The sequence below is a fragment of the Serinus canaria genome, chromosome 8 (genome assembly GCF_022539315.1).
Source record: "Serinus canaria isolate serCan28SL12 chromosome 8, serCan2020, whole genome shotgun sequence".
Classification (NCBI taxonomy): Eukaryota; Metazoa; Chordata; class Aves; order Passeriformes; family Fringillidae; genus Serinus; species Serinus canaria.
This window is the reverse complement of record NC_066322.1, coordinates 20495303-20523229: the sequence shown is the minus strand read 5'-3', so window position 1 is coordinate 20523229 and position 27927 is coordinate 20495303. Positions and strand designations below refer to the sequence as shown.

The 27927-nt window shown below is 37.6% G+C and overlaps 1 protein-coding gene across 1 annotated transcript in view; it reads left to right on the top strand.

Moving 5' to 3' along the window:
- VAV3 (vav guanine nucleotide exchange factor 3) overlaps positions 1–27927 on the top strand; it is a 138705-nt gene that overhangs the window by 57407 nt on the left and 53371 nt on the right. Inside the window, exons 9-17 of the mRNA XM_030226704.2 lie at positions 1062–1161; positions 2435–2530; positions 4215–4283; positions 6709–6795; positions 7228–7313; positions 7714–7846; positions 8178–8287; positions 23243–23344; positions 24476–24576. Coding sequence (XP_030082564.2) covers positions 1062–1161; positions 2435–2530; positions 4215–4283; positions 6709–6795; positions 7228–7313; positions 7714–7846; positions 8178–8287; positions 23243–23344; positions 24476–24576 — 884 coding nt within the window. The remainder of the gene's footprint in view (positions 1–1061; positions 1162–2434; positions 2531–4214; positions 4284–6708; positions 6796–7227; positions 7314–7713; positions 7847–8177; positions 8288–23242; positions 23345–24475; positions 24577–27927) is intronic.

Here is a 27927-nt window from a genome sequence, read left to right as displayed (position 1 = left end):
AGACTGCCCATCAACAGTCCTGCCTTCAGAGAGCCTCTGTCTCAGCTTCTGGTTTGGAGCAGGACACAATTGTTTCCCTGGCTGTTAGACTTTGTGCTGCTGTAGGAGGGAATCAGGGGACAAGGAGTTGTTCTGGAAAATGCTTGTCTTGCTAAAGTTATTCTGAAATGTGTGCTCAAAGAGGAACAAAGAACACAGAGAAGAAATACCAAGTTTATATTACTAAAAAAGGGAACAGAGGTTGATGCAGGGTCTGAACCATACAGAGGTTAAAAGTAACCAGAAATTATAAGTTTTAAATCATTGTCATCACATTATTGTGAAAAAAAGAATTAAATAAAAGGGTAAAGGTTAGGTGAGGGAAAAATAAATTTAGGACACCTCAGTGGAAGGCTCATAGGAACCCACCAAAAAAGTTTTGAAGCATACAGAAGAAATCGCCTCAAGAAACAGATGAAAAGGTGAAAGAAGGGAGCACTCTTGGTGCTGGGACTACTAGAAAGAAGCACTCCACAGAGAGGCAAGAAACTCCTGGCATAAAACCAGGCTCCTTCAGGAAGCATTGCTTCACTTGACATCTATTGAAAATTTCTTGAGATTTCATACCCTATTATTTTCACCTGAGAGCTCAGACCTGATAGAAAATGTTGGAGACAGATGAGTTTGGATAACATACCAGTTCTTTAAAGAATGGCTGTAATTAATCTATTAGGCCTGTGCTCCAGTATTTATTCATTAAAACCTTGGAAGTCTGCAGTGCTTTAAACACTATAGACTGTTCTGTTCAACAGAAATTTTGCTGCTTTTTAATGAATAGTGTGTTTATCAGAACATATATATATATATGTGACTATTAAAGGAAAATTGAATGATTTTAGGCTATTTTGAAAGTAGAGCAAAACTTGTTCTGAATGGTCTTCATTGATTTATGTTGTCCATTGAACACATGGTTAATTTCTGTTCTTGTTTGTATAGGCACTGCTCCTTTTGAAAGAAGGATTGAGAAAAAATGATCAAGGGTTGTTCTTAAATAAACAATTCTTTTTCTTGCTTTGATTTAGGTTGGTTATTTATGGACAGTACTGCAGTCAAGTGGAGATAGCAATATCGTGCTTAGACAATATCTCTAAGACAAAAGAAGATGTTAAATTGAAGTTAGAGGTATCAGTATTTTTTAATATGTGTATATGTGTATGCACCTTATACCATGTGTTTCTGTGACTAGGTCCTGCTTTCATTGAAGTCAAAACCTTTATGATGATGAAACTAGCTGGACTGATGAGTTGGTGTGTTTCCCTTCAGTCTTTTGGAGTCTCTGATCAAATGGAAATGTGCTGCATGTACAAAAGTGCGCATCCTGGTCCTGAAGTGAAGGGAGCTTTGCCACTGACATTAGTGGAGTTAGGGTTTTCTCTCAGGGTGTGACCATCAGTGGTAGCCTTCCATTTATCAGCGTGTCTCAGCTGAAACAGAGTTGCAGGATCAACAGCTGCACAAGCCCTTGTCCTGTAGCCTCAGGGTTGTCTGCCACGGCCCCATGGTGCTTTCTGCAGGGCTGCTGCCCACCTGCTGAGCCCTCAGGGTCAGCATGTCCCTGGCTAGTGCCTATGGGACGAGGGACTTCATCTTTGCCTTCCTGCCTTCGTGTGAGGTTTGTGCTGGGCCTGCCCTGGGCGGTGTCAGCTGCTCCCTGGGCTGCACCCTGTGCTGCCTGCAGCCCTGCTGGGGTGTCCTCTCTTCTGCTGCAGATCACTGCCAATGGCACTGAAGGGAAGGGGGCCTTGGACAGAGCCCTGAAGAGCTCTGTTTGCAGCTGTCCCTCAGGTGGTGCAGGAAACATCAGTCACTGCACTCTTTGAGCCTCATAATTCAGTCAGTTTTTTCTAGACCTGGAGCAGAACACCCCAACCTGGATATTACTCTACTGTGAGAGATGAAGCTGTGGAAAAGTCAAGGCAGACTGTCCTCACCCATTTACAGATCTAGTCAAGTAGGTCAGGCATTGACTTACCTGTGGTACATCCATGGATATCCCCACATACCTTCCTCATGTGCCCAGATATTGATGCCCAGAGGACTTGCTCCACAATTTTTGCAGTGAAGTGCTGAAGTGAGACTGGCCTGTAGTTTCCATGATTATCTTTTGCTTTTTTTCCCTTCCCACAGGAATATATAATTTTTTTAGCTGTGTGGAATGCCTGATTTCTGTTGCCTTTGTTCTGCTCTCTCATGCACGTTGAAATATCTGAGAACATGTGACTAAATGCAGGCTTTTTTTGGTTTTGCCATATCAAATGTTTTTCTTCGTTTTGTTGCTACTATTTATCACAAGCTTAAGACAGTTGCTTATATGTCACTGAATTTTCATATGTATCACTTGAATAGGTTTATTTTCTAGCTCTACTGTCTTATTCTTTCTTCTGCTTTGAACTAGGAATGTTCTAAGAGGGCCAATAATGGGAAATTTACATTGCGGGATCTCTTAGTGGTTCCAATGCAAAGAGTGCTCAAATATCACCTACTGCTCCAGGTATTTTATTTTTGGAATTTAAGGGGGCTGAGAGCAAAACTGTGATTGTTTATCATCAGTGGGTTGTAAAAATGAAAGCCAAATATCTTTATCAAAGGAAGGTGATTGACGCTTCCCTAGATATGTTAGGAAATAAAATTCAGTCAAGTGCAGGGTTTCTCCCAGAGATAATTTCTTAGAGCTGAAGCGTATCTGGGGGAAATAAAACAAAACATGATTGTTTCCTCAGTCTCTGGACCTTTTATTGTTGGTGTGCTTAAAATGGTTAGTAGTACCAAACCATAAATATGGTACTTGGAAATGTGAACCATTGCCCTCCAAAACAGGAAGCTGGGCCATACATACAGCATACTTTTAAGATATTTGCTGTCATAAATTGCAATTAAGCCATATTTATTTTAAAATGCTTCTTGTTATAACCCACAAAGCATTAGCTTTTGCAGTTAGTCCTGTAATAAGGGTGGAGAGTCTTATAAATTTAATTTGATAGCTGTGCCAGGAGACTCATTAGTTCAGCTGAGAAGAAATGTATTACTATATTAGACCGTCAACCCTGCTGATGCTTGTAAAATGTCATTTTAAAAAGATCTACTACTTATATATGGAGCACAATTTTTACTCTGCAGAACAACATACTTTTTGTAATATTAGATTTTTTGAAATACTTCTGTAAATGAGTCATCAATATTTTGATCAATGCAAAATTGGAAAAAAGCAAAATTAATGGTATAACTTCTTTTAAAAAATCTTATGAGATATGACTCATGATTTTATAGTCAAACTGTATATTGTGGAAAGATGATATACAATGTCACTATGCTCTGTGTTACAATATATGTTGTACAAGAAAAATATTTTACAGACTTGGAAAGAAAATAATGAGTAAATTATTAGAATTGCAATGCAAATATAAGTACGAATTATTAATTGTAATATATGTATTAAAAATACTATTCCATTTCTTATGATTTTACTGAGTTATCTGAGCTGAAATGTATAATTATTACCTCAAATTATAGAGAAGAAATGGCCTGTTTCCCCAAGAGGTTACACTTCTACTTCATAAGGCCCCCAAAAGACTCTGTATTTTCCATATGGGAAGTGGCCAAAAGAATTCTTTGAACACGTCAATTTGATTTCAGTATGTTTTCTGAGTCCGCTTCCTCTTAGGTATGATGAGACAGTGACTTCTAAGCTGTGCACACTTCAGTCGAGGTTTTACTGCCCACATGGATCCCTGTCTGTGGACAAGGGCATGATTTGGAATAGGATGAAATTCCATATAGCAATGTGCAAATGAACATGTAATGTGTAAATGTAATGTAATGTGTAAATGAAATGAGTGCTGTTTACCTGGGCTTCCAGCATGCACATACAGTAATGATCTGATTTGGCAGGTTTGAAGTGCTAGACAGACCAAATTCACTTCTCGTGATGGTTCATTAGCAGCTCAAGTCAGTGTTTAGGCTGTGCAGCAATCATTCCTAAACGCTTGCCAATTAACTGTTTGCAATAGTCCCCACTCACTGATAGGCTGCTCACTCTGGGCATGGAAATGCCTATTCTTGGGCTATGTTTTCTGGTTTTGGCTTCTGTGTTTTTTGGGGGTGGGGATGAGTAATGATGATTTAAATTATAAAAATGACGAACAGTGGGTGGAAGGTTTTAACTGCTCTGTCCACAGGAGCTGGTAAAGCACACTCCTGATGCCATGGAGAAGGCAAATCTAAAACTGGCACTTGATGCAATGAAGGTGAGTATTTAAGGCAGTGAAGTATTTATGTCTGTTGGTGGTTAGAATGGTAGCTCAGAATTCTGCTTCCTGGATCAGATCATGTTCTTCACAACATTTCAAACATGTTGTCACAGGTTCCTGTGAGCTTTGTATGTCATGGCAAGTATAAAGTTGATGGTTTTGCTCAAGTCTGGGAAACAAGTTCAGTAGTTTTCTGAAGCAGAGGGCTTGTGAAATGGAACTTTCCCATTTTGGGTTACTTTTGCATCTGCTGAAAAATAGGTGTTTCAATAATGTTGGTCTTGCTTCTGCAATTTAGGAGTATTTCTACTACTGTAAGTCAGTTTGAATCAAAATCAGTTATTTCCCAGTGAGGTGGAGAGCTCTCTTTGTTTACAAGACCTTTTTCTGTCATCTTAATATGATCTCTGTGGCATTACCTTTGAAAGCAGTAGTATCTTTCTGGAGGTAGGGTACCTGTCACTATAGATTCACCTGCAAGTAGTACAAACAAATGCTTTATACAATAACTGTGCTGTCTTGTGCATAAGGTAATATATTATGTGCTCCTCTGCACAGCTTCAGAAACAAAGCACTGGTCTGCTTCAGTTGCCTTCATGGCATGAATGGTGACATTCATGTGCTGGAATTGGGAAGTTTTTTCTATTCTCTGTGGGGAAAGGAGCCAACATGACATAAATTATATCTCCTGTTGTAATCTGTATGGTCCACAGTAGATGCTGAAGTCAGACTAAGTTAGTTTTGGGTCACACAGCTGTCTCGTATTTTGTGACTGCCTTGAATGCCTGGAATACAAACCAGCTCACAAATGAGATTTTTAGCTCCCTTTTCTTGTTACCTGTTTTTGTGCAGTAAATTTAGAGGGATGGGCACCATGATAATTTCCCTTGGAGAGGTGCCTGAAAAGAAATGGCACAGTGTTCATCCCTCTAGTGGCAGGCCATGCATCCTGGTTGCTGCTAATTGGCTTGGAAAATAACTCTGTTTTACCCCTGCCCTTTCTTGCCAATTTGCTGGGTTTCTTCACTGGTGTCTGTTGGATGTAAAAATCAAAGAAATCTCCTGCCAGAGTGGCTGTGGCAGATGTGCACTGGCTGGCAGGCTGTAACCAAACAAAATACCACAAAACCTCACCCCCACCCCCTCCAAACCCACAAACCCCTGAGGTATGATTGTCTCTCCTTAAGGTTGCAGCATTATTCCCATTCTGATTTATTGTAGTCCCTGCCATTGTAGTAAAAATAACAGGGTAGCACTGGTGTTTGCTTCTAAAAACCCTGCTGTCTCTCACCAAGAGAGACAAAAGGAAAATGTCTTTGGAAAAACTGCTAGCAAAGTGGTACTGCCCCCCAGGAAAGAAAATTCTTGGAAGGATTACGCTGTTGGATTTCTTTTGGCAGCAAGAAAGGAGGTTTTTTAATTTCTAACCCAAGCCTTTTAAGACTGACGTGAATGTATCCTGCACAGATCCATTTGGGAAGCTAGCATAATGACTGCAGCTATTCATAGATTTTGATTAAAAACATCTTAGGGAGAAGATGTGTTGTCCTCCCACCCTCCAAATTTGTGACCATATTGAAGGGATACTGTAGAAGCAAGTTAGGAAGATCAGAATGCCTTTTCCAACTGCTGCTCTCAGCATTCCTGACTCTACCAATTACCTCTTCTGCTCACTCCTCATCTCTAGCCATAAACACAGAAGCCCCAGCAAATTGTCACTATTACTCAAGCATCTTCAGAGCATTTTAAAGGCTTTAGTGAAATGTGTGCAGTACATGTTCTGGTAAAGGGCAAAAAAATGATCCCACCCTGTGACTTCAGGTAGTATATCCCTTCAAAAGCTCCTTTTCAAATCTGCTGTGTAATGGCTTCTCTCTGCTGTGCTACAGTAGGAGCAAGATCCCCCTTCTGGGGCTTTAGCTTATAAGCACCCAGGTTTATGATTTTTTACACCTTATATTCTGCTTTTGAGCTGCCTTAAATATGTTTTCTGCTGTATTCTCTGTTTACCTCCTATTTACCTCCCAGGTTGGATGTTGACTGCTTTTTCAGTGGTGAGCTGCATAAATTTCATTTCCATCTTTAATCTTGAAAATAAAACACTGAGGAAATTCAGAAAAAAAATCAGCTCTTTTTAAGAATTCATTACTTATTTCCCTCTTTCTTGATAGTAAATTCATGTTCCAATGGATATCATGAAGAGTGTTAGAAATATTATTGAAGATCTGCAGACACTTTTTTCCTTCTTTATTTAGGCATACATATTGGTAATTCTTGAATGTTAAAGAGAATTTCAAAAGAAATTACTAAATATGTAGACTAAACAAAGATAAAATTAGAAATAAACTTGTCAAAATAATCTATTAAAGCAGTCTGTTATAGACAAGTTATTCTTTTCCTTCTTTTGCTGTTGATACTCTAGGACTTGGCTCAATATGTAAATGAAGTAAAGAGAGATAACGAAACACTTCGGGAAATTAGACAATTTCAACTATCAATAGAGAATTTGGTATGTGATTTTTAAATTTACATATAATTTAAAAATCTCTTTTGATCAAACATCTAGATATATTTTGTCCTTGTTTCATAGGAGTTTATAATGTTCTTGACAATCTTTAAGTATAAGTATATTTTGCTTGGTTTAGAATGACATGCATGTAAAGTACATAACTCTTGCTGTTTGGGGTATCGGTAGTTAAATATATTTGTATGTGTGTAGTGACTACCAGATGTTTTTGCAATGGGAAACCCTTTCCCATCTGAAGACAAAGATAGAATGGACTGATTTGTTATAGTAGTTAGTTTAAGTTAGTGATGAAAAGCTGTTTCCTGGCCTGAAAAGTCCTTTACTGGGGTAAAAGGAGTGAGTGGTCTAACATTTGAATGTGTTGTTGTCTTCACACTGTTGCTGTATGGAGTCATACATTTCATTCTATTTCAGAACCATTCCCTCTTACAGTATGGCAGACCTCAAGGTGATGGGGAAATACGGATAACAACGTTAGACAAACGTGCAAGGCAAGACAGGTGATGGCATAACTTGTGGTGTTTGCTATTGAAAACCTGTGAAGTAACTCTTGATAGATTGGAGGTCAGCTCACTCCTCGCAGTGGAATGCGAGGGTTTCCATTCCACTGGCATTCACAGAGCCTGTCTACCATTGACCAAGTGAATGTGCAAAGTGATGAAGGGAAAGTGCAAAGTGATGAAGGAAAAATTAGTTATGTTATTGTCTAAGAGCACTAAGTCCCTTACAAGGAGTTGGTCTTAAGCAAAAGTACTTTCAGTGTTGGTTGTTTTATTAGCCAGTAGTTTAGTTCTTCATCTTCAAAGTTTTAAGTGCCACTGGCAAAAGTGTGTAAAACAAGACTTTTTGGTGTTAGTTTTCTGGAGTGTTTTTAACCATCTCTGTATTATATTTTCATAGGCATATCTTCTTGTTTGATCTAGCTGTCATTGTTTGCAAACGGAGAGGGGATAATTATGAAATGAAGGAAATAATAGATCTTCAGAAATACAAAATTACAAATAACCCTACTACTGATAAAGAAAATAAGAAGGTAAATATTTGTTGCTAATTCACATAAAATGTTTATTTTTAGCGAGAATTTGAAACATTTTGTGGGAGTTTAAAATGTGAATGCAATTTATTTAAGATGTTTTTCATTTTAAATGTAAGTTGGAGTGAATATTTAGACTTCAACTTTGTTTATTTTGAGGTAATTAAAATGTTTGAGTAAGTGATTCTAAGGGAACACAATAAAGTGGTCTTACTGTTCCCAAAATAAATGAATTAAAGAATATACAAATGCTTTGTTATTTTTAGAGGTTTTTTTCCACTTTTGTTTCTTCATAACTGATGACTTTTGTATTACCTATCTTCTTATGCAGTGGTCTTACGGCTTCTACCTCATTCATATCCAAGGTGAAAATGGTTTAGAAGTTTATTGCAAAACTAAAGACTTAAAGAAAAAATGGCTTGAACAATTTCAGATGGCTCTGTAAGTATATTTTTATTAAGGTAGAATCACATTCATCACTCATGTAAGGATTTTTCCTAAATTACTCTGAAATTTTTTCATGTTTTAATACAGTCTAGTTATCTATTTTATTTTACATTCTGAGAAACAACTGATTGACATCTTCATCAACAGTATTTCCCTGAAATTCCTCTTGGAAAAGGAAGAGGGCACTCTAGGCTGTGTAGTATTTTCCAACCTTGCTGCTAAAACTGCTTTAGTAATGATGTCTTAAGCAACCATGGGGAAATAATAATTATATTAACAATAAATATCAGAATAATGTCATCTTTCCTATCCCATTTTAATTTTTACTAATTGAAGTATGTTTCTGAAAGGTGATGCTGGTGGTTTGGGAGAGGATGCTGGCATCTTTCCTAAGGGGTTTTAATCTAATTTATTAGTTAGCAGCTGAATCAAGTTGCTTGGCATATTAGATTTAGTTTCAAAAGGCTGATTTCCTTTGTATATTTTCAAGTGAGAGGAGGTTGCTTTAGACTTCTTGAAAAGGAAGTGTTCAGTTGCAGCACTGCAGATTACATTATTGTTATGCAGCATGAACTTAATTTCCATTTCTGATTCTTGTCAGAAAGACAAACATGATTATTGACACTTTGGGTATCGTGATTAAATTTAAAGCATGCACAAGGGGATTGGATGACAGGTGATGCTTGCTTTATGGAAAGAAAGTGTGAGGGGAGGAGTAAGAGGCTCCCAGTGAACACAGACAGCATTAGCAATGGTGGGTTTGGATGTGGTTGTAAAGGCGTGTGGTTTCAGGAAAAAGGATATTGTGAGCTGAATTGAGTGAAATGTCCTCAAAAATTATAGATAATTGTTAAAAACCTCAGTATGATGGGTGTTTCTGATATAACAGAAACATATGGAAGGAGAAGCTGAGGACAGATACAATAAAGCCTCTTTACTAGGTTTCCCATCTTGCTGATTTTTACTGAAGGCAAAAATGACGTGTTTTGGCAAAAATTTCTGGGTGGCATAATTGGGGATGGAAGGAGGTATTTATTTGCATGTGTACCTCTTTCTGTCCCCCTGCTCTCCCTGCTGTGCTTTGTGTGATATCATAATTATATTTACTTAACATGTGTGTGAGAAGTGAGGCACTCAGACTTATCAACTTCAGCATCGTGACTCTTCATCACTCTTCAGGCATCCTGGCCCAGTGCCCCAAAGAACCAAACCAACCAGAAGTCGTGCAAGGAGCTCAGAAGAGTGGGAAGAGCACTATGATTTTTTCCCCAATTCTTCCCAGCCATTTCTATGGTTGTGTGCAGGAAGGGCATTCTCCCCTGCCCTTCCTCCTCCTCCTCCTCCTCGTGTTGCTGTGTGAGTGCAGCTCTGCCCTCACAGAGTGCTGGGCACCAGCCAGCACTGCTCAGCTGTTGGGAATGTGCCTCTGTCACAGGGGTTATGGCTGCTGCTGGCCTGTAGGAGCAGAACAGGCAGCACCTCTGTGCATGGCAAGTTCACATGCTACTCTTTCCTGTCTGAGGATGGACTTAGTCTTTGAAAATGGGTGGTGGTGCCTTGCATGGATGTTTGTCCTTCTTGTAAAGCCACACCTCTAGTTTAACCTCGTTCCGTTTAAGGCACTGGGGCTGGAGCAGCGGGATCAGGGCTGGGGTGCAACATGATGCAATGGCATTATTGCTTTATCCTTTCTGGAGTTCTCATTGACTATCCCCAACTCTGTTACATGCACTTGACTTCACTGCATGTTTCCCTCAGCATCTCTCCCCAAACATACCTTGGTGCATGTAGCAATAATGATCTTCTAGTGCCTGGTGAGACACCAGAGTTGGTGATAAGGAACAAACTAAGCCAAGTGGGTTGAATGGTCACTCGGTTTCATTTGTAGTTTTCAGGGTTCTCATTGTCTACTGTGTATATTACCTCTTCTGCTCTGAAAAGTAGCTGTGATTAAAATTGTGCTCTTATTCACTGCATTCAATATAATTACTGCTTCCATGGGCAAAATACTTCTCATTACTTAAAATTTTACAAGACTGCAAACCCAGCACAGTTGAATGGGTGAATAAGTTTGGGTTTTGATTATCAGAAATGATGTTGCTTACGGAGTTCCAGACAGAAATTTCCATGCCTTTGGGATAGAGTGTGTTGAAGTCAGGTTTGTGCAAGTGTTAATCTAAGAACATAAGAGAACAAACTAGGATCTCTCTTATTAATTTTAAAGTAAGAATTAACCTTGTTGCTACTAGAACAGTCTAAGAGGCATAATTATTTCAGCTAGGCTGTAATTTCTCTTTTTTTGAGGGGGGGAATGTAGATGTTTATACTGGTGTATGAAACAGTGATGATAGTTTATTTGCTGAAATATCTTCCCTCCAGATATGGGAAGTTTATTGATGAAGTATGAAATAGAGGAGAACACTGCTTTGCTGGCTGGACTTGATTTAGGTGCAGAGGGCAGGAATACATTAGGCATACTTGGTATGGAAAATCCCTAAAGGAAGGCTAGATGAAACCCCAGTGCTATTTCCAGAGTGTTACTTTTCAGAGTAGTAAATTTCTCTTGGAAAGCTAATTTCAAAAACCTGTGAAAATATTCTACCTCTTATCCAGCTCTGTTAGTGTAGTGTGTGGTGAGTTTTGTTTTGAGGGAGGCTGGAAATGGTGGGTTACTGGTCATAGGAAACTGAGTAAATAGTTTTTATTTATTTTATTTTTATTGGTTTTTTTATTTATGGCAGCTCTGTTCCTACAGTAGGTATTTGCTGTTTTCCTCAGAATATTGCTTTATTTAGAAAATATATAATATACCAAACCCCTAGATTTCTTCTTCTCCTAAAAATTTCATAGGTGTTCTTGAAGTCTCTTCATAGATCACATCCTTATCCAACAATGATACTGTGGTCTGGCCGCACTGAGTTTGATGCTGTTGACCTAGACATAGTAATAGCCACAGCTGCTCATTTACCCATAGCTCCCCAAAAAAAAGCTTACTGTGTACAACCCAAAATTGCTGCTTCTTTTGGAGTACTGGATTTTCCATATCACAATAAAATGAAGCAGGACCCTGGGGCAGCATAGTTAACATTGCAGTCAAGCTCTCAAAATGGAAACTTTGGTTGGTGGATTGGAGATGTTTTCCTAAAGCTGTCTGGCAGAAACCACTGGAGGATGTTTCAAGAGGAGCCATCATTGCTGGTGCCTGAGTTCTGCCTTGATGTGCCTTTCCTCTTGCTGGTGTGAATACATGTTCTGCATACACAGGGGGGTGTAACCTGCTTATTGCCTTGGAAGAGATGTGGGGCTTAACTGTGACAGTGGCCAACCTGAGCAGTTGCTCTTTTGTTCTTGTTCATAGCAGTGGATGAGCCTTTAGCTGCAAGGGTAAATAAGCATCTTTTCAAAGATAGTGCTGCCAAGACTACTGTACCAGACATGGAATGTTTAAATTTGGTCTAGCGTGTCAAATAGCATTGGTTTAAATGCAACGTCATTCCATATCCAGGATAATATTGATAGAAGTGTACAGCCAAATTACTGTTCCCCTTCAGCCAAATTAGAGACATCATGTATTAAATGAAAGTTTGTCAGCAATGTGATAAAGTGCATGGCTTATTTGCCATAACTAGGTCATTTAAAATCTCAAAAACTGATTGTGTGAGACACAAATATTTTATATTTTCTAGTAGTGCATCTTGTCTAATTTTTTTCCTCCCCTATTGAAAACACCAGAAGAATCAGAACAAATATGTAATAGTTTCATGTTATTGAGCTTATGCTAAAAGTGTTGATTTTTTTTTTCCCCTAGAAAGCTCTTCTACACATGCTTTTTGGTTTTAAAAATGATTATTTTAAAAAACACTTGGCTAATATTTGTGTCAATGAATTTATGCTAACCATTCTTTATAAAAAGAAAATACTCCTTGAAAGGTGAAGGGTTCCTCCTCTCTGGTAAGCATATGTACATATTCTATGTATGTACCTCAGTTATATTGCTACTTAACTGACTAATTACAAGGCTTAATTTCTTATTATAGAGCAACTGCTTTTCTCATCATTGTTGGGAAGAATTTAATTCTTCTATTTTCTCATGAGATAATAGAATAAATAGTGAAATAAAATCTGTTGATTGTTGCTACATCTGTCTCATGCTGACATTGAACACCCCCTTCCATCCACTAAATACTTTGTGTGTAGTTTGTTTCTTGAGCAGAGCATGAAGCAGGTGTGTGTTCTCATCACCACAATAGCAGAGATCTTTCCCATGCAAGGCTGCAGTTTATATTTTCCCACTGACAATATTTGAATCCATTAGTGGAATATGACATGTAATATCTTATGCTGGTTTGTGCTGAATTTATTTTGTCATTATGTTGTCCACTTTCCTAATTTAATTAAGCCTTTCTCAACTGGGTTTTGTAATCCACTGTAAAAATGACTGTCAGCAAACTTGACTTGAGTATAGAAACATCTTACACATAAATGCAAGTTAAAGAAGCATTTAAGTTGGAAGAGGTGTGTAGAGATTTTTGGCTTCAGTCCTCTGCAAGGCTTAGGTTGCTCAGGGCTGTGTCAGCTTTAGTCCTGCTGGATTTCAAGATGCACAGAACCAATATTGTAAAGTCTCTTGCAACAGTGTTGTAACACATCTTTTAATTAGGCTTTACTCAACTATTGCCTTTCACAAATGGAGAAATTTATGAAAAGATCTTGCAGGTAGAGGACAGTTACAATTTCACCTTTTGAAGTACTATGATTGTAGTTGCTGCTTTGACATAGCTGAAATAGCAATATTAATGTCATCTCTAATTAGTAATGCCTGAAAAATCAGTGGGAGACAGGTTCATTATAGTGATTAGGGTATGTATTAATTGTATGGAGCTAATGAATCTGATTTTTCTTTTAAATACCTAAATACAAGACTTCAGACATGAAAGCTGTACAGCCTTTACAGAATAGTGGTTTTAGTTTTAATTACACTGTACTTTGTTTTGGGTCACTAGAGAGTTTGTGCCACAGTTCAGGTAGAGTCTAACATGTTTTTGAAAAATTGCTGCTTCAATTCAACATAAATTCACACCTTGTAACTCGAGGGACACAGAACATATCATCTGATAGCGAGGAAAGAATCCTGAGATTCACTGATTATCAAACCTGGTAAGTGTGTGAACAACAATTTAGACTAAGAAAACTACATAAATTGCTCATTGGTTTTCTAAATTTTAAGGAAAACTAGAACAAGACACAAGGTGGGTGCCAAGTGTCCTCTTACCCATTATCATTTGTATTTTCACATTTGCTTTGCACTCTGTGACTAATGACATTGGTCAGATTCCACTGCAATAGATCTGTTCCCTCAGTGCATTAATAATGCATGTGCATTAAGCTTTCTTCTGAGAGAATATTTGAGCTCTGACATATTGAACACTGGCATATTAAATTAAAGCTTTCTTATCAGAGCATCATAAAAGCCTTAAGATGTCTGCTGCATTTTTTAAATAACCTGCAGGGGTGTTGCACTTGTACCAACCTCACACAGGTTACCAAAGCAATAAACAAACATGTCTGCCTGGGTTTTTTTCATCAGTATAAGTATTGCAGTACTGCAAAAATGAATGCCAAGTTCATGTCTGTTAAGGAAGAATGCTTGCCTGTTCTTTGCTGTGACTCCAGTTGGTTTTGATCAAATGTTTTTCAGGGTTATAAGCAGTCATTCGCAACATATTTATAGTTATAAAATCTCTCCAGATTATTCCAGACACAGCAAGAAGTGTGTGAAGATGCTAGATATGATTAAGAGCACAGTGTAAGGACAGTGTAAAATGTGAAAGCAAACCAAAATTTATGAAAACAGTGGGTAAACAACTGAAGATGATAAATATACTTCAGTATTATGTCTTTCAGTTCACAAAAACCAAAAGTATTCCAATCCTTATGTTTTTAGAACTTACCTCACAATATCTGAGGAATATTACTATGAAAATTAGTGCTTCTTAAAATTCAGTGAAATGCATTTGTAGTGACACTACATCATACAAATAAAGTACCACCATCTTAATATTGGCCTTTTTTGTGCAAGGAATATTTTCAGTATTAAAACATGGAATGCTGCATTACATGTTTGTCTCGATATTCTGGTTATATGAATAGATGTCATAGCTTCTTCCTGCAAACCAATGCTACCTTTTTTTTTAGCACATATAGCTATTTCTCAAATAATTTACAAGTTTAATGGCTGTATAAATCCTGTATTGTCAGAGTTTTTGACTCCAAAACACAGATTTATCTTCAGTTAAGTGTAAATATGATAAAATATTTAAAGCTTACCAATGCAGGCAACTTGGTAAATTTGGATTTGTAGGACTTAGAACTTCAGAAATAAGATTCAGCCATTGAATATAGACATATATAAAGTATAGATGCTCTTGATTTGCAAATACTGATGTGTGACAGAGCTTTGTTCCTCTCAGGAAGTGTTCAAAAATGTTATGCAGGAATAGATTAGCTCAAAACAGTTCACCTCCCATGCTTTCTGGGGAAGCAGACTGATAAAGAAAAAGGAAAGCAATTATCTTGTTTGAAACAATGCAGTGTGTTTCCAAAAAGCTAACAAGATAATTTCCTTGATCTCAAAAAAGCCACTCATCATATGATCAAATAAGCAAATTTCCTAGCAAATTCTTAGAAGTTGCATGTTCTTGATCAAAAGCACAATTTACTTATGATATGGTTAATTTAATTTTATAACATGTCGTCTTGATGAAGACTCTTTGATGTGACAAACCAGATTGTTTGAGTATTAGCATATGGAGAATTGATTGATTGATAACTTCAGTAAATAGCCTTCTCAAAGATGATTCTGATATATAACAGCTGAGCTGGAACAGAGAAAATGAATTAGCTGTAAGTAATCAGCATTGCTCCTGAGAAGAGAAGGTAAAAAAGAAGCTGCAAATCATCCTTTGTGAGATGGCATTGCTCACCTCTAGTGAGAGTATCCCTTAGGAATGCCTTTTTTTTTTTTGTAAATAACAAAATCCTTGTAAGGATTCAAAAAGGAATACTTATTCATATTTTGTAAATTACTTATGTGGGGCTTCCTCTCTGCCATTTTACTTTGTTGTTGCACAAATGCCTTTCTATTAGATGACAGCATGTTGTGTGACCAGTTGAAATGGTGACAGTTTCACAGAACTGAAATGGTTGGAGTGTTAAGTAAGAGTGCAAATGTAAGGCTGGCTCTGTTTGTAGGGACTGGGATCCTAAGGGTGGGTCACAGCAGGGAGTGAGGGTAAACATGTCTTGGGACCAACTTGGCATGAAACTCTTCATATGAGGTTTGGCTGAGAGCTTTTAGCCCTGTTTGACAGTAACCTACTGTTGTGGGGTTGGTGGGTTTTTGTGGTTTGTTTTTTTTTATTAACACTGTCTAGATAGCACTTGTATATGTGGCAATAACTATATTTCAGTGCTGGTAAAATTTTCCAAAATTTTCTGAGATGCTTAGTACCAATTGTCATGGCTGGATTTTAAGGTGCTTAAAGTATTGAAAGGAGGTCACTTTGGCACAAACTAGCAATTTTAACTTAGGATGTCTTCATAAAAAATTTCTGTTAGCAACTAGTATTTTAGAAATAGTTACATTAAATCTGGGTTTACTCTGATGCATTTTCTGCAGTGATGCCAATTATTTATACAATAACTAAACCTGGAATAAAAATTTCCAGTATCCAGAGGTATTAACCTGTGCTGTTTCCTTTACCAGCTATACTGCATGAGTACAGCATCAGATTTCATATCACATACACTTGGAAATGATCTTCAGCAGTTTGTGCTCAGGGTGTCCATAATTCTGAACTGTTCTGGATGGAGCATTTTAAATTATTATAAGCATAACATCGAGTGTAGAATAACATCAACTCTGAAATACAAAGGTCTGACTTGAGGTTGAGAGTTGAGGAGAGTTCAAGGTATGGAGTTTTATCTGAGCTCCCTGTAGTATTTCTTCTTTTAATACTTAAAACAATTGCAATTCACTGCAGACTCTTTATCTGATATTTCATGCATCTCCTTATTTGTTATGCCTCTGGGCTCACAGGTGGGCATACATGCATTAACTATTCTCTAAAGCCAAGTTTTAATTAAGTGAAATGGCTATTCAGTTTCAAATATAATGCATTTCCAAAATGATGGACATTTTCCAAGCACATACATACAACTGAACTCTGCATAATTTCTTGTGACACGGTTGCATTTCTTGGGGAGACTGAGATGGGAAAATGATCTTTGTGACCTGATCTAAATAGTATTTCTATGAAAAGAAGTCAAACCCAAAAATAAGAAGTATAATTGGAACTTCCTAGCGTGTTTTTTTCCCCCCTTTTGGGGAGAACTGTCAACCCCAGAGAGCAGGCAGCTGTCTCACTGCACTGTTATGCAGAGTCCATGGCTGCTCCACAGCCTGTTTCCAAGAAATTGCTGCTGTTTCATGTTACTCACAAAACTGCTGTGGGATTGCTGCTGGGCGAAGAGGAGGTTCCTCTGCTCTCCAAGGTGCCACTGAACTGTGGCAGACATCTGCCACATGTGGAGGAACACCTTTGGGCCTCAGTGATACCCAAGGGGTTTATCATCAGTCCTTTAAGAATGACTTGATTCTGTCAATGTTCACAAGGCCTTTGCTTGCTCTGTATTTAACAGCAGTGATCTACCCAAGGTCATCTGGCTCAGCACCTGCTCTTGCTGATACCCTCTTGTTTTGCAGCCAATTCACTTTTGAAAGGAACTTTCTTAATCTGTTTGCAAAGGGTTACTTTTGCATTTCTCTTTGTGTGAAATGTTCAATCCTTGCTTTCCTCCACACGCTGTGATTAAGCATGGATGTGCTTCTCGTGTGCATATATCTGGGGAATATCCAACTTTTTCAGAAGATTTTTTTCTCTCCTGTAGTACATTTTCCTTTCCAGTTTAAGAAGAAAAACAAATTTAATTTAAAAATACTTGAAGTTTGGGAGAGAGAAGTTGAGTTTTTAATTAAGTACTCCAGAGCAGCAATTTTTCAACATTAATTGAATTGTTTGTAGTGGGTTTAAGCAACACCTTTTCAGTGGCCTAGACCCAGGGAGGGGGGAAATCTGTTAAGGTCCTAATTGCTGAAGTCAAGCTGGTATTGAAAAGCTGCCAGGGAAGCAATTAAAAGAAAAGGCCCTCAGAATACAGCGAGAAAGAGAGAACTGGTCACTAGTGGAGGACAGCGCTGAACCTTGCAGGTTGGTAGCATTAAATGCAAGGTAAATAGATTTACAATAAAAGAAGGAAGTATTTTCCTTTGTGCTGTGTTCTAAAGTCTCCTTCCTTTAACTCCTTGCTGGAGGTGAAGCCATAAGATGGTAGATTTGCAGTGCTCTCTGCTGCTGAATAGCTTCTTGTTGCTTGTTTTGTGCTACAAGATTGGCATTCCTAACCAGGAGCCAAAGGCTTCATGTTCTATTTGCTTCTACTCTTTGCATTTTCATGAAGCCACTTTTTCTCTTTTGTGCACTCTTTTTCAGTAAAGGCCCTGTGGTTTGCAAGTTATTAATTTCCTATTTAATATTTAACTTGCTGTAAGGATGTAATTAATCTAACAAACGTAATACCTCATTTTATGCCTTGATTATATTTCTGTTAGATTTGGCAGCCTGTAAGCTTTCAGTAGTATGTCCATGCAAGACAAATGTGAGACAATAGTTCTTGGTCTCCAAGGCTAGTACTGAAATATCTGAACTGCTAAACATTCAAGGAAAGATATAGTCAGTATAGAAAAATTTGTAAAATAAGACTATAATACTTTTTTTCATTTTTAATAGATTTAGCAATATGTCCTTTCTGGAAATGAAGACTTTATGGGATTAATGGGATTTTAATATATTAATTTTCCACCTAGGAAAATAGGTTCGTATATAGCCCCTTCCTCCTATCTCTCAGCCTTTTATTTATTCTCTTGGGAAACATCTGTAGTAATTACATATTTTGTAGAAGAGATTGAGTTTTGTGGCTGAATGCTCAGTAATTTTCCTGGTGCGTTTTATTTTGTAAGCCCTACCTGTGTAGGGGAAGTTTAACTGACAGTAAAATAATATTTGTAAGATGAAAGAAGATGATGTAATTTATTTGTTTATTCCAACCAATTGTGAAAGGTACTCTGTATAGTTTTCCTTGTAGGAAACAAACACGAATGTAAGAATGCTGATAAAACCCTAAATTGTTGCTATAAGAGAGCCAAATGCCTGTGGTGCTCTTCAGACACATCCTGATTTAAATGTCTTCTCATCAGAATATGGTTTTGATTAAGTTAGGAAATTGAAGTAACAAATCTTAGAATCTGAGTTGCTTGATACTAATGATGTGCGCTTCGTTGTATATACACATTGGCAACACTTTAGATCAAAGATAATCAAAGTTCAGATTTATAAAATACAGCATAGTACTTACAGAGTTGGATATGCCAAGGTTCTTGATTTTTTGGACTTAAGTATTTATGTTTTGATTGTGACATATTTGTGTTTTGAGGGTTAAGCACGAGTTTTAAGTCTTTGATGTGTATCCCAGCTGCTAGTGTGAGAAAATTGTAGTGTAAACGGTTTCATTTTCTTCATATGAACAATTACTTCTGGTATTTTGAGGCATGATAGTCAAGAGAATTTATTCCTTGTTCTATAGGCATAGGAATAAGCACCTAGATGTCTTGTCTGACAATACAATTTTGGGCTATCTATATCATTAGTCTGTGGTCAGCTGTGCCATTAATCTTAGACCAAGATGATTACTGGAATGGATTTTGTCTGCAGAAGCTTGTGGGGGCCGGTTGATAACGTGACACTTCCTGACACCATTTATAAAGGTGTTGCATTATGTGGGTGGGATGAGATTGGCCTATGATCAATTTACTCTTCTGAAAAGAACAAGTCAGTAGAAAGAAATGGCATTGCAAATGTGGAGAGAATATTTTTAGAAGGGCAATATTTCACATGCTGATGATATGAAGGGCAATTGAATAAGATACCTGGGTAACTCGTTTCTACACTGAACTTTCAAAACTTTAAAGACAAAGGGACTGCTCAGAGATGGAGGATGACTGAAGAAGATGATCATTCTGCCCCTGGAACTGTGGCTCCCATGGCTTGTGCAGAGACAAGAATTGCATGTCCAAGTGACAGAGACTCGTGAGATACACACCTGCAGGTCTCTGGCTTGGTGGTGTAGCAGTGAATTGGTCCCAGTGGGACTAATATTCTGGAAGTAAATTGGAAAGAGAAAGCTTTGCTCAGAAGGCTCAGGGGCAGCCCAAGGACATTGCAGTAGTGACTGGAGTAAATCCGGTTATGGGGTTCCAGCACTGTGCAAGAGAGGACACTTGTGGTTGTCCCTTATAAAACCTCTGGTGCTGAATTGAGGAGAGAATTGGAAAAATTGTCCTAATAACATATTCACATTGACATTTTGTCTCTGCTAGAGTGGGGAAGTTAAAACTGCCTGGGGAGAAAGTAGAAGAGACAAAAGCAGACTACTTTTCCCTCCCCACATTGCTGTTGCTCATAAAAAAAAATTTACAATAAAACGAGGAACATGTTCTGTGTCACTATTTACTTTAGATTAAGTATTTCTGGTGTATGGGTGACTTCCTGCTCTGGCCACTCATCAAGATTGTTTGACAGCAGAAATAGAAAAGTTATTTTGCTGCCTGGAGTACCTCATAATAGCAGTGGTTGTGGTAGGAGGGACGGAGGAGTCTGCAGGAGGGCTTGGCCATCCTACTGTGATAGTGAAGGAACCCAGTGTGAGACCCAAAATACATGTTGTTAATTGCTTCAATACTTTTGAATTTCGCTAACAATTACATCTGGCTTTTTTTTTTTTGTCTCCAACAAGAAATCCTTCTTCTAAAGAGGGAAATGATATTAGGCTCAAAATTAATATTGACATAAATACTTGGGGTTTTTTTCTGTCTTGCAATATGCCCAATGGTTGGAAAGTAGAAGAGAAAAGAAGATTTGAGAAGAATGAAATGTTCCCTTTACTGTGTTGTGAGAGCTCTGCTCTCTCTTCTGAGGGTACCAGTGTAAGGCTTCCATAATGTAACCAAAAGAGCTTCTTTATGGTTGGACATGGCTTTGAAAAGTTGTATGTTATGCCATAACTATTTCACATTATCAGCTGTATTTGCTGTATTTGAAAACTCAAAACATAGTATGCAATTTTCAGTTTGAAAGGTTTTTTGGGGAAAAAATTTCTATGGTCCTTGTGGTGTTTGGACTTAGTCACAGATGAGTTGTGTTTTATCTCTAGTTGTAAACTTAAATATATTAATCAGGTTGAGTTATTTTTGTCTTGTATTTGATTTTGGAAAAGAAAATATATTGGAAACTAAAATATCAAATCCCTAGATTGAATAAGTTTCTGACTTTACATTTAAAGGCTTGCAGCTCCATACATGCTGCTGTACTGCATCATCTCAGCCTTGTCTGATGTGACTACACAGCTGGATTTGCCATAATGCAGCATTACTGATCTGGTAGCAGAATGTGCAGGAGTCTTCCAGCACAGAGTAGCACTGCACTAAATGTTCTTCTACAGAGCTTTCCTTATTCTACCTCTACATTTGCGGTAGACAGCACACATTGATTTTATTTTTCTGGGTTTTGTTGTATCACTAATTATCTTTCCATGTTGTGCTTCACTTTACAGCACTTTGTCTTCAGACAATTTCCAAAGTATACAGTTTCTTACTTTGCGCTGTTCTTTTCAAATATTGCTTTTAATATAACAAAGAATGAATACATTCTATCATCTTTGTTCTGTTAATGGGAGGTATATTTTGAGTAGTTCATGCACTTCAATCTTAGTGGAAGATAGCCTGAGAGAAGACTCAAAGAGAATTTTTACATATAGAATAAAGTTGTGTAGTTAGATCCATGTGTTAAACTACTGTCTATATAAGGTTGTAATGTTTTTTCTTTTGATCCACTTATGCTTATTATTTTTTAAGATTGATTCTGTTCTAATTAAATGAATGGGATTTTTTCTTTGGTTTGTTCTTGAAAAATGGTCAAGTTGTTAGGTTTAATTTGATATGCTTTCAATCTCATGAGTCTTGCACTTTTGGCTTATACTTTGAACACAGTTCTGCAAGATGTCCTGGTCTGAACCAAATGGTCAATAAAAATGAGCTTTTGTTGGGAGTGAAGTACTGCACCTTGTTCTAGGGATTTCCCAGGATTGCTTGGAGTGTAGCCTAAGAAGTTTTGGCAGCCCTCTGAAATACAGGCTGCACTGAATTAACGGCCAAAAAATAATAATTATTTTTCTCCTGGTTTGAAAAGTTCTTTACTTCATGAGATGAATTTTGTCCTGCTACTGTACCTTCCTGCTGTGGATGGGTACTATGCACACCTGTTTCAGTTAGCAGGCGTTGTGGAATTGACATCTTGTATGTTAGAACAGAAAGAGACACAAGTGAGGTAGTTAAAACAGTACTGATTGTAAGGTTATTCTCAGCATAGAAGCAAAATTCCTTTTGCTTTTTGAGTACAGTTTCATTTTCAGCAGGTGGATTTCAAGATGGACCTTTCTGACACTGGGTACATAAATAGATTCTTTGAATGTGTTTTTGGAAGCCTTTTAATTCCATCCAAGAGGGAGTGATGCTTGCATGGTTATCTGTTTCATTGCAGCTTGTGGCTGGTCTGTGTTTTAGTCTGGAAGATATTTATAATACATAAGAATGAAACTTACAGGTATCTCCAACTTTAATGGAAGAATATGTAATTTTCTATGTTGCAAAAAGCTTCTGGTTTTTCCTTTGAGTACTGTAGATTCTTGCATTCCCACCCTCATTATTTTTTCCTATTTTAATTCCTATGCATCATGCCTTGCTATGTTTTTGATAGAAAAATACCAGAAATTTATGGAGTCCTAAACATTCTAATATAAATAAAAGTAAAATATTAATTAATCATTACTATAATTTTTTTTCTTGTCTGATACAGTCTAGATTAATATTAAGTTATGTACCTATCATTTCAGCATTACTGATTTTGACAGTGTTAAGCTAGTTTGGGGACCTTATGGAATTAAAAAAAAAAAAAAAAGAAAAAAGAAATAAGAAATTAACTGAAAATACCTCTTCTCCCATTCAGTCTTGGAAATGGGACAGATGACAAACATTTGAATAGATTACATAATAAAATTTAAGTCTGAAACCAGTCACTGGTACAACAAATGATGAATGGTTTACATTTAAATTATACTCCTGCTTTTAAAAGGTATCAGTAGGGAGGGTAAAGAAAACACACGTAGAGTGGTGGACCAGTGCTTTGTACATAAATCTGATCTCTGGAAATAAGTCTGCTAGTATTGTGTTGGTATCTTGGCAGTGTGAATAGTGAACTTTTATTTTGTTTAGTTTACTGTGTGCATCTGCAGCTGTGGGCAGTGTGCAACACATTTAAACAGGGCTAACCAAACCCTGGTGAATATTTTCTAATTGCTTGGAAAGCACTCAGGTTATCTAGTATTTTGCTGTATAGTTATGACCTAATTGTCCTAAATTTGCTGCTAATGTTTTCAAATATGGTGCTTCTCAGGTTGTGAGCTGCTTTTCCTTGTGCATTCACATACTAAAATGTTGTTGAGAATGATCCTAGTTACTCAAAGGAGAATAAAAACCAGGTGTTTAATTTTCTATTTTCTGTCACAGCTAAGGTAGTTATAGGGTATATTTAAGAAGTCTGCATAATACCATAATCCAGATTTGATTTTGAGGTGTTTGGTAAAGTCCATACTTCTGGTTCTTGTCAGTGAAAAACATTAAAGTTTAAAAAAACCTAATTGTTTGGGGATTAAGATTTCATGCTGTGAATGTTCCCTCATATTCTAGATTTAATGCAAATTTTCAAATTTTGTTTATAGGTCAAACATCCGGCCAGACTATGCAGATACGAGCTTTCATGAGTTCAAAATGCACACCTTCAGCCGGGTGACATCTTGCAAAGTCTGTCAGATGCTTCTGAGGTATTGTAAAGGTTTTTTTTGGGTGGTGGTTTCCCCCCTTCCTGCCCCTGCCAGGTCAGGCTGGATGGGGCTTTGAGCATCCTGGTCTAGTGAAAGGTGTCCCTATCTGTGGCAGAGAGTTTGGATAATCTTTAAGGTCCCTTCAAACCCAAACCTTTCTATGATTCTATGTTGCATATTGTTGATAGTCTGAAAAATGAAGCCACAGCATTTTAGCAAGGGCATTTGAGTGTGGGTAGTGCCTTTGTTAAGCACAGGCAATGAATAAATGAACTTCAGGTACGTTCCTCCTTGTCATACCTTTTTTCTTCCTTTAGCAATGCTTTTCCTGACTAGTTAGACTGACCTGTATTTTCAGAGGTTTCGTTTTTTTCCCTCAATGCACAGTCTAAGTGACTGTGAACAGTGGTGCAGACCTTCTAAACTTATCAGTCAGGAGGGCTCAACTACACTGCTCCTGACTTTGGAGCTGTGTAGTTGTGTTACTGCATCTGCACCAACTGCTGCTGCTGAGGAGCAGCTGTTGTGCATTCAGGACACAGCCTGGGATGCTGCCTGGGTTCTCCATGGGCCACCAGCTGGGTGCCACTCTGTGGTGCAGAGACCTTTAGAGGAAGTAGCAGCTCTGAATATTACCTGAAGTGTCCATGAAGTTTCTTAAAAACTGAACAAATTTCAAGTCAAGAATATTTGCCATACAGCCTAAAAACTACTTAATGCTTAAATATACATTCAAACTTACAGGTCTCTTGAACTGGATCCTATTCTTCATGGTGCAGAGGCAAATTCCCACTGAGATGAAGTGAAGTATAGAACCTGTAGTAGGATAGATATATAATGGTACAATTTCAAGTGTACTGTTCCAAAGTAGCTTTGGATTACATTGAAATGGAGGCTATTACTCTACTAGCATCCTGAAAGAACTGTCTGGTTGTGATTTTTAAATGGCTAGTAGTGACAGAGAGCAGATGAGCTGCTTGTTTGTCAGTTGTCACTTTTTCCTCAAGCCTTTAAGAACTATGATTATGCAGAACAACAAATGACTTCTAATACATTCTGCCATGTCTCTTAAGTCCTTTATGTGTGGAATTTGTCACCTCTAATGTATCACTACCTAATTTTATTTTACAGGGGGACATTTTATCAAGGCTATTTATGTTCTAAGTGCGGAGCTGGAGCACACAAAGAATGTTTAGGAAGACTAGACAATTGTGGCAGGGCTAATTTAGGTGGTAAGTCATTTTAATTGTTAGAATACCATTTTTAATTAGGACATAAAACTTGCTTGATATAATTAAGGTTTAATTTACCTCTAATTTGTGTTTATTGTAACATGCATGCTTGTGAAGCTACCATTTATAAGCACAATTAGAATTGCATTTAGGATTCATACGGATTTTTATTGCCACTAAATTGAAATGTTCCAAAGAAGGAGAGAACTGTTACAGGTCAAAACAAATTTCTTTATCAGTGTTGTATACAGCAAGGAATTGCTCTCGTTTCAGTTGTGGACTGCTTATATATAACCCCTACAGTACAGCACATCATCTATCATCCTTGTGCTTCTCCCTTTATGTCAATTTTTGTATTTTCCTCTCAGTTCCTAAAGCTGTTTGTGTTGCCTCAGCTTCCTCTTTCATCTCTTTGGTTTCCATGGTTTCTGTCCACTCACAATATTCACAAAAAGGTGATTGATGGCTCTCTACTTCCCACACCTAAGAACTATATTTTTTCTTCTTTTAATCAATTGCTCTGTGAAATTCTTCTCTGGCCACTGTCACTTTGCACTTCCCCTGTTGTTCTGCTCTTTGGGACCTTAAGGAATCTTTTGATTTCAACTACCATTTGGCTGCCCACAAATAACTCCAAAAATTTGACATCTTCCCGTTCTGCTCAGTATTATACCTGTAAATCTCTTTCTCACATCTTCTGGATCTCCCCCTGCTAATGCTCAGTGTTAGCCCCCAGCACTAGCCACCCTTCCCCTCCCTGTACCTGCTCTGTTGGTGGCAGTGAGTTTGTTACACTATTGCCACAGTCATATAATCCTAGTGCCATTTTTGACTCTTCCCTCTGTCCAGTTTCTGAAATGTTCTTTTTTCTAAAGATTATTTTGAATTGCTGTTGTGTTTAAAAAAGAAAATCCTTTGGGGGACATAATGATTTCTGGAAAGTGGAGTTTTATATTTTGGGCAAGTTTCTAGTCATGTGTCTTTCTCACTTCTTTAAAATCTTTGCACTCCTTTTCAAAATTTTTTTATAAGAATTTGTGAAGTTTCTCTTGTCTCACATACTTGACATAAGCTAATGCAGCCTCTTCCCTTGGGTTATTTTCTTTTTGACATTAGTATCTACAATCTTTGTAAAATGCTGTTGCAGAGATATTCTCTCCTGCTTGTGAGTTACGTGATGACTTCATGCACTGCTCTTTATTAAGCTGCTGTTTCCAAATTTTGACTCTAGCTTGTTGTTCCTTTCAACATTGTATAAGGCTGTTTGTGTCTTTGCCCCTGTGTGCATTATTTCTGACTTCTACTTGGCTTTTGGCTCTCTGTGCTAATTACCTGCCCCAGCCTTCCATGAAATCAACAGGATGGCAGACACTGAATTTTGCTGTAGTCCGTAAACTTCTTTTTCTCAGCTGCTTTTCTGTGTCGGAAATCTTCCATGCTATCCAAGTCTGAACTCTTTACAAATCATCTTTTGTAGATCTAAAAACCATACAAGCAGTCAGTGACTGCTTGTATGGTTTTTAGAATTTTTGGAACACAGACTTCTCACAGAACCTCCTGAAGATATTCTAAGGAAAATAAATATTTAAAATTATCTTAAAAATTGAATGTTTTAAAGCATTACTTGAAATTAATAGAGTAGAAAAACAAACACATATTGTTCTTTCCAAAAGAACTGTCTTCTGTGGTACAAACCATCCCTACTTCAATTTTTTTTCTTTGTCTTGCTCCTTTTCTTTTAATCACTTCTGTATTTATATTTTAATTGGATAGCTGGCACCCCAGGAGGCAGGAGCTTGTCTTTCTGTTCCTCTGTAAATATCTGTGGACACATATGGTGCAACATGCATCAATAAGAATGACCATAAATTCCTAGACAAGAAAAGGTCTGATGTCTTCTAATTTTCCTGCATACTTAAGCAATGCTGTAGAGAGAACAAAATAACAGTAATCACAAATCACACTCCTCCTTCTTTTTAGTGGAATAAATTATAATTTTAAAAATTCAAAGAAGCAGAATGGTGTTTTGGATTTTACTTTAAATCATCTTCCTGATGTTTGTAGAATTATACTGTACTGAAATTGCAAGCAGCTGGATTGCTAAGATCCTTTTTTGTGTTACATGATTTGGTTACAGCCACGTGTTCAGCCCTCTGTCCTTCAATCTTCACTTTCTCTTCTCAGTCTGTTTTTTCTTCTGTGCAAAGACTCTCTGATTGCTGCAGCTCTCACACAAGTCAGGAGAGTTGTGTATCTCTACCTGCTTCTGAGGCAGGAGGACAGGAGGTGCTGAGCTGTCTTTGCTTACAGTCAGCTCTGTGATCATAGCTGCAAAATCCAGCTCCAAAGTGCAGCTCTTGCTGGACTTCCCCTTCCTTTAACCAACAGTGAGCATGGAAGGGACAAGGGGTTTTGCTTACCTAGCTAAAAATGTTATCCCTCCACCTGATAAAGGGACTTTGGCCAGTGAGTAGCAAAGGAAATCCTCAGGTTTTTCTCTACTGCTTTCCACTTTGACTCTTTATTTGCATTTAAAAAAAAAGATGTGTTGATTGAGCAGTGCTGGCCATTTATAATGTGCACAGACCAAGGAAAGATTTAAGGAGGAGCTTTACCAGGAGGAAACCTGCTTCCCTATGTGGGCCTGAAAGGGATAAGACAATTAATACACTCTAAAATATTGATTAGTGCAACTTGAATTATTTTTTTTGGAGCTGTCCTTTAACTATTCCTGAGCTATACTGAGAAATGAGGTCTCCCATAAATTATCTTTCATGCCTGCTAAGCTATGAAATGTTATTAAAGTCATGCAGACATAAAGATATAATGTAAAATTCAACATCCTCACTGCACTTTGTGGAAGAAGTATGCTCTGTAGGCACAACCATCTAACATGGTTTTAATTTTGAATACTTTGCTTTTGAAATATTTAGAGAAATTAATTTATGAAAAATATAATATTTTTTAGCAGTGTCATTTGCTGCTCCTGTGGAAAATGAGCAAAGGCTTGTACAGCAGCAAAATACCTGGAACACTTAGGGTATTGCTATGTTTGGTGGGCTGTTTTGTTGTGTTGGTTTGTGTTTTTTGTCCCCACATTTTTCCTAGGGGACTATTACAGCCTTTTTCACAAGGTATGTACATGAAACTGAAATATCCTTTTGGGAAACTGGACATTATTATTATTCCCCAGTCATGTGGTATTAGTTATGGCCACAGACATGGAATATATATCTACACATGTGTAGATATATGTATTTTCTGTTTAATCTGGTGTTCTGTCCTTCTGCCAGTGCCATTCCACACTTCACAGCAAAGTGCAAATCCTCTGTGTGGTGGACAATGTCCAGG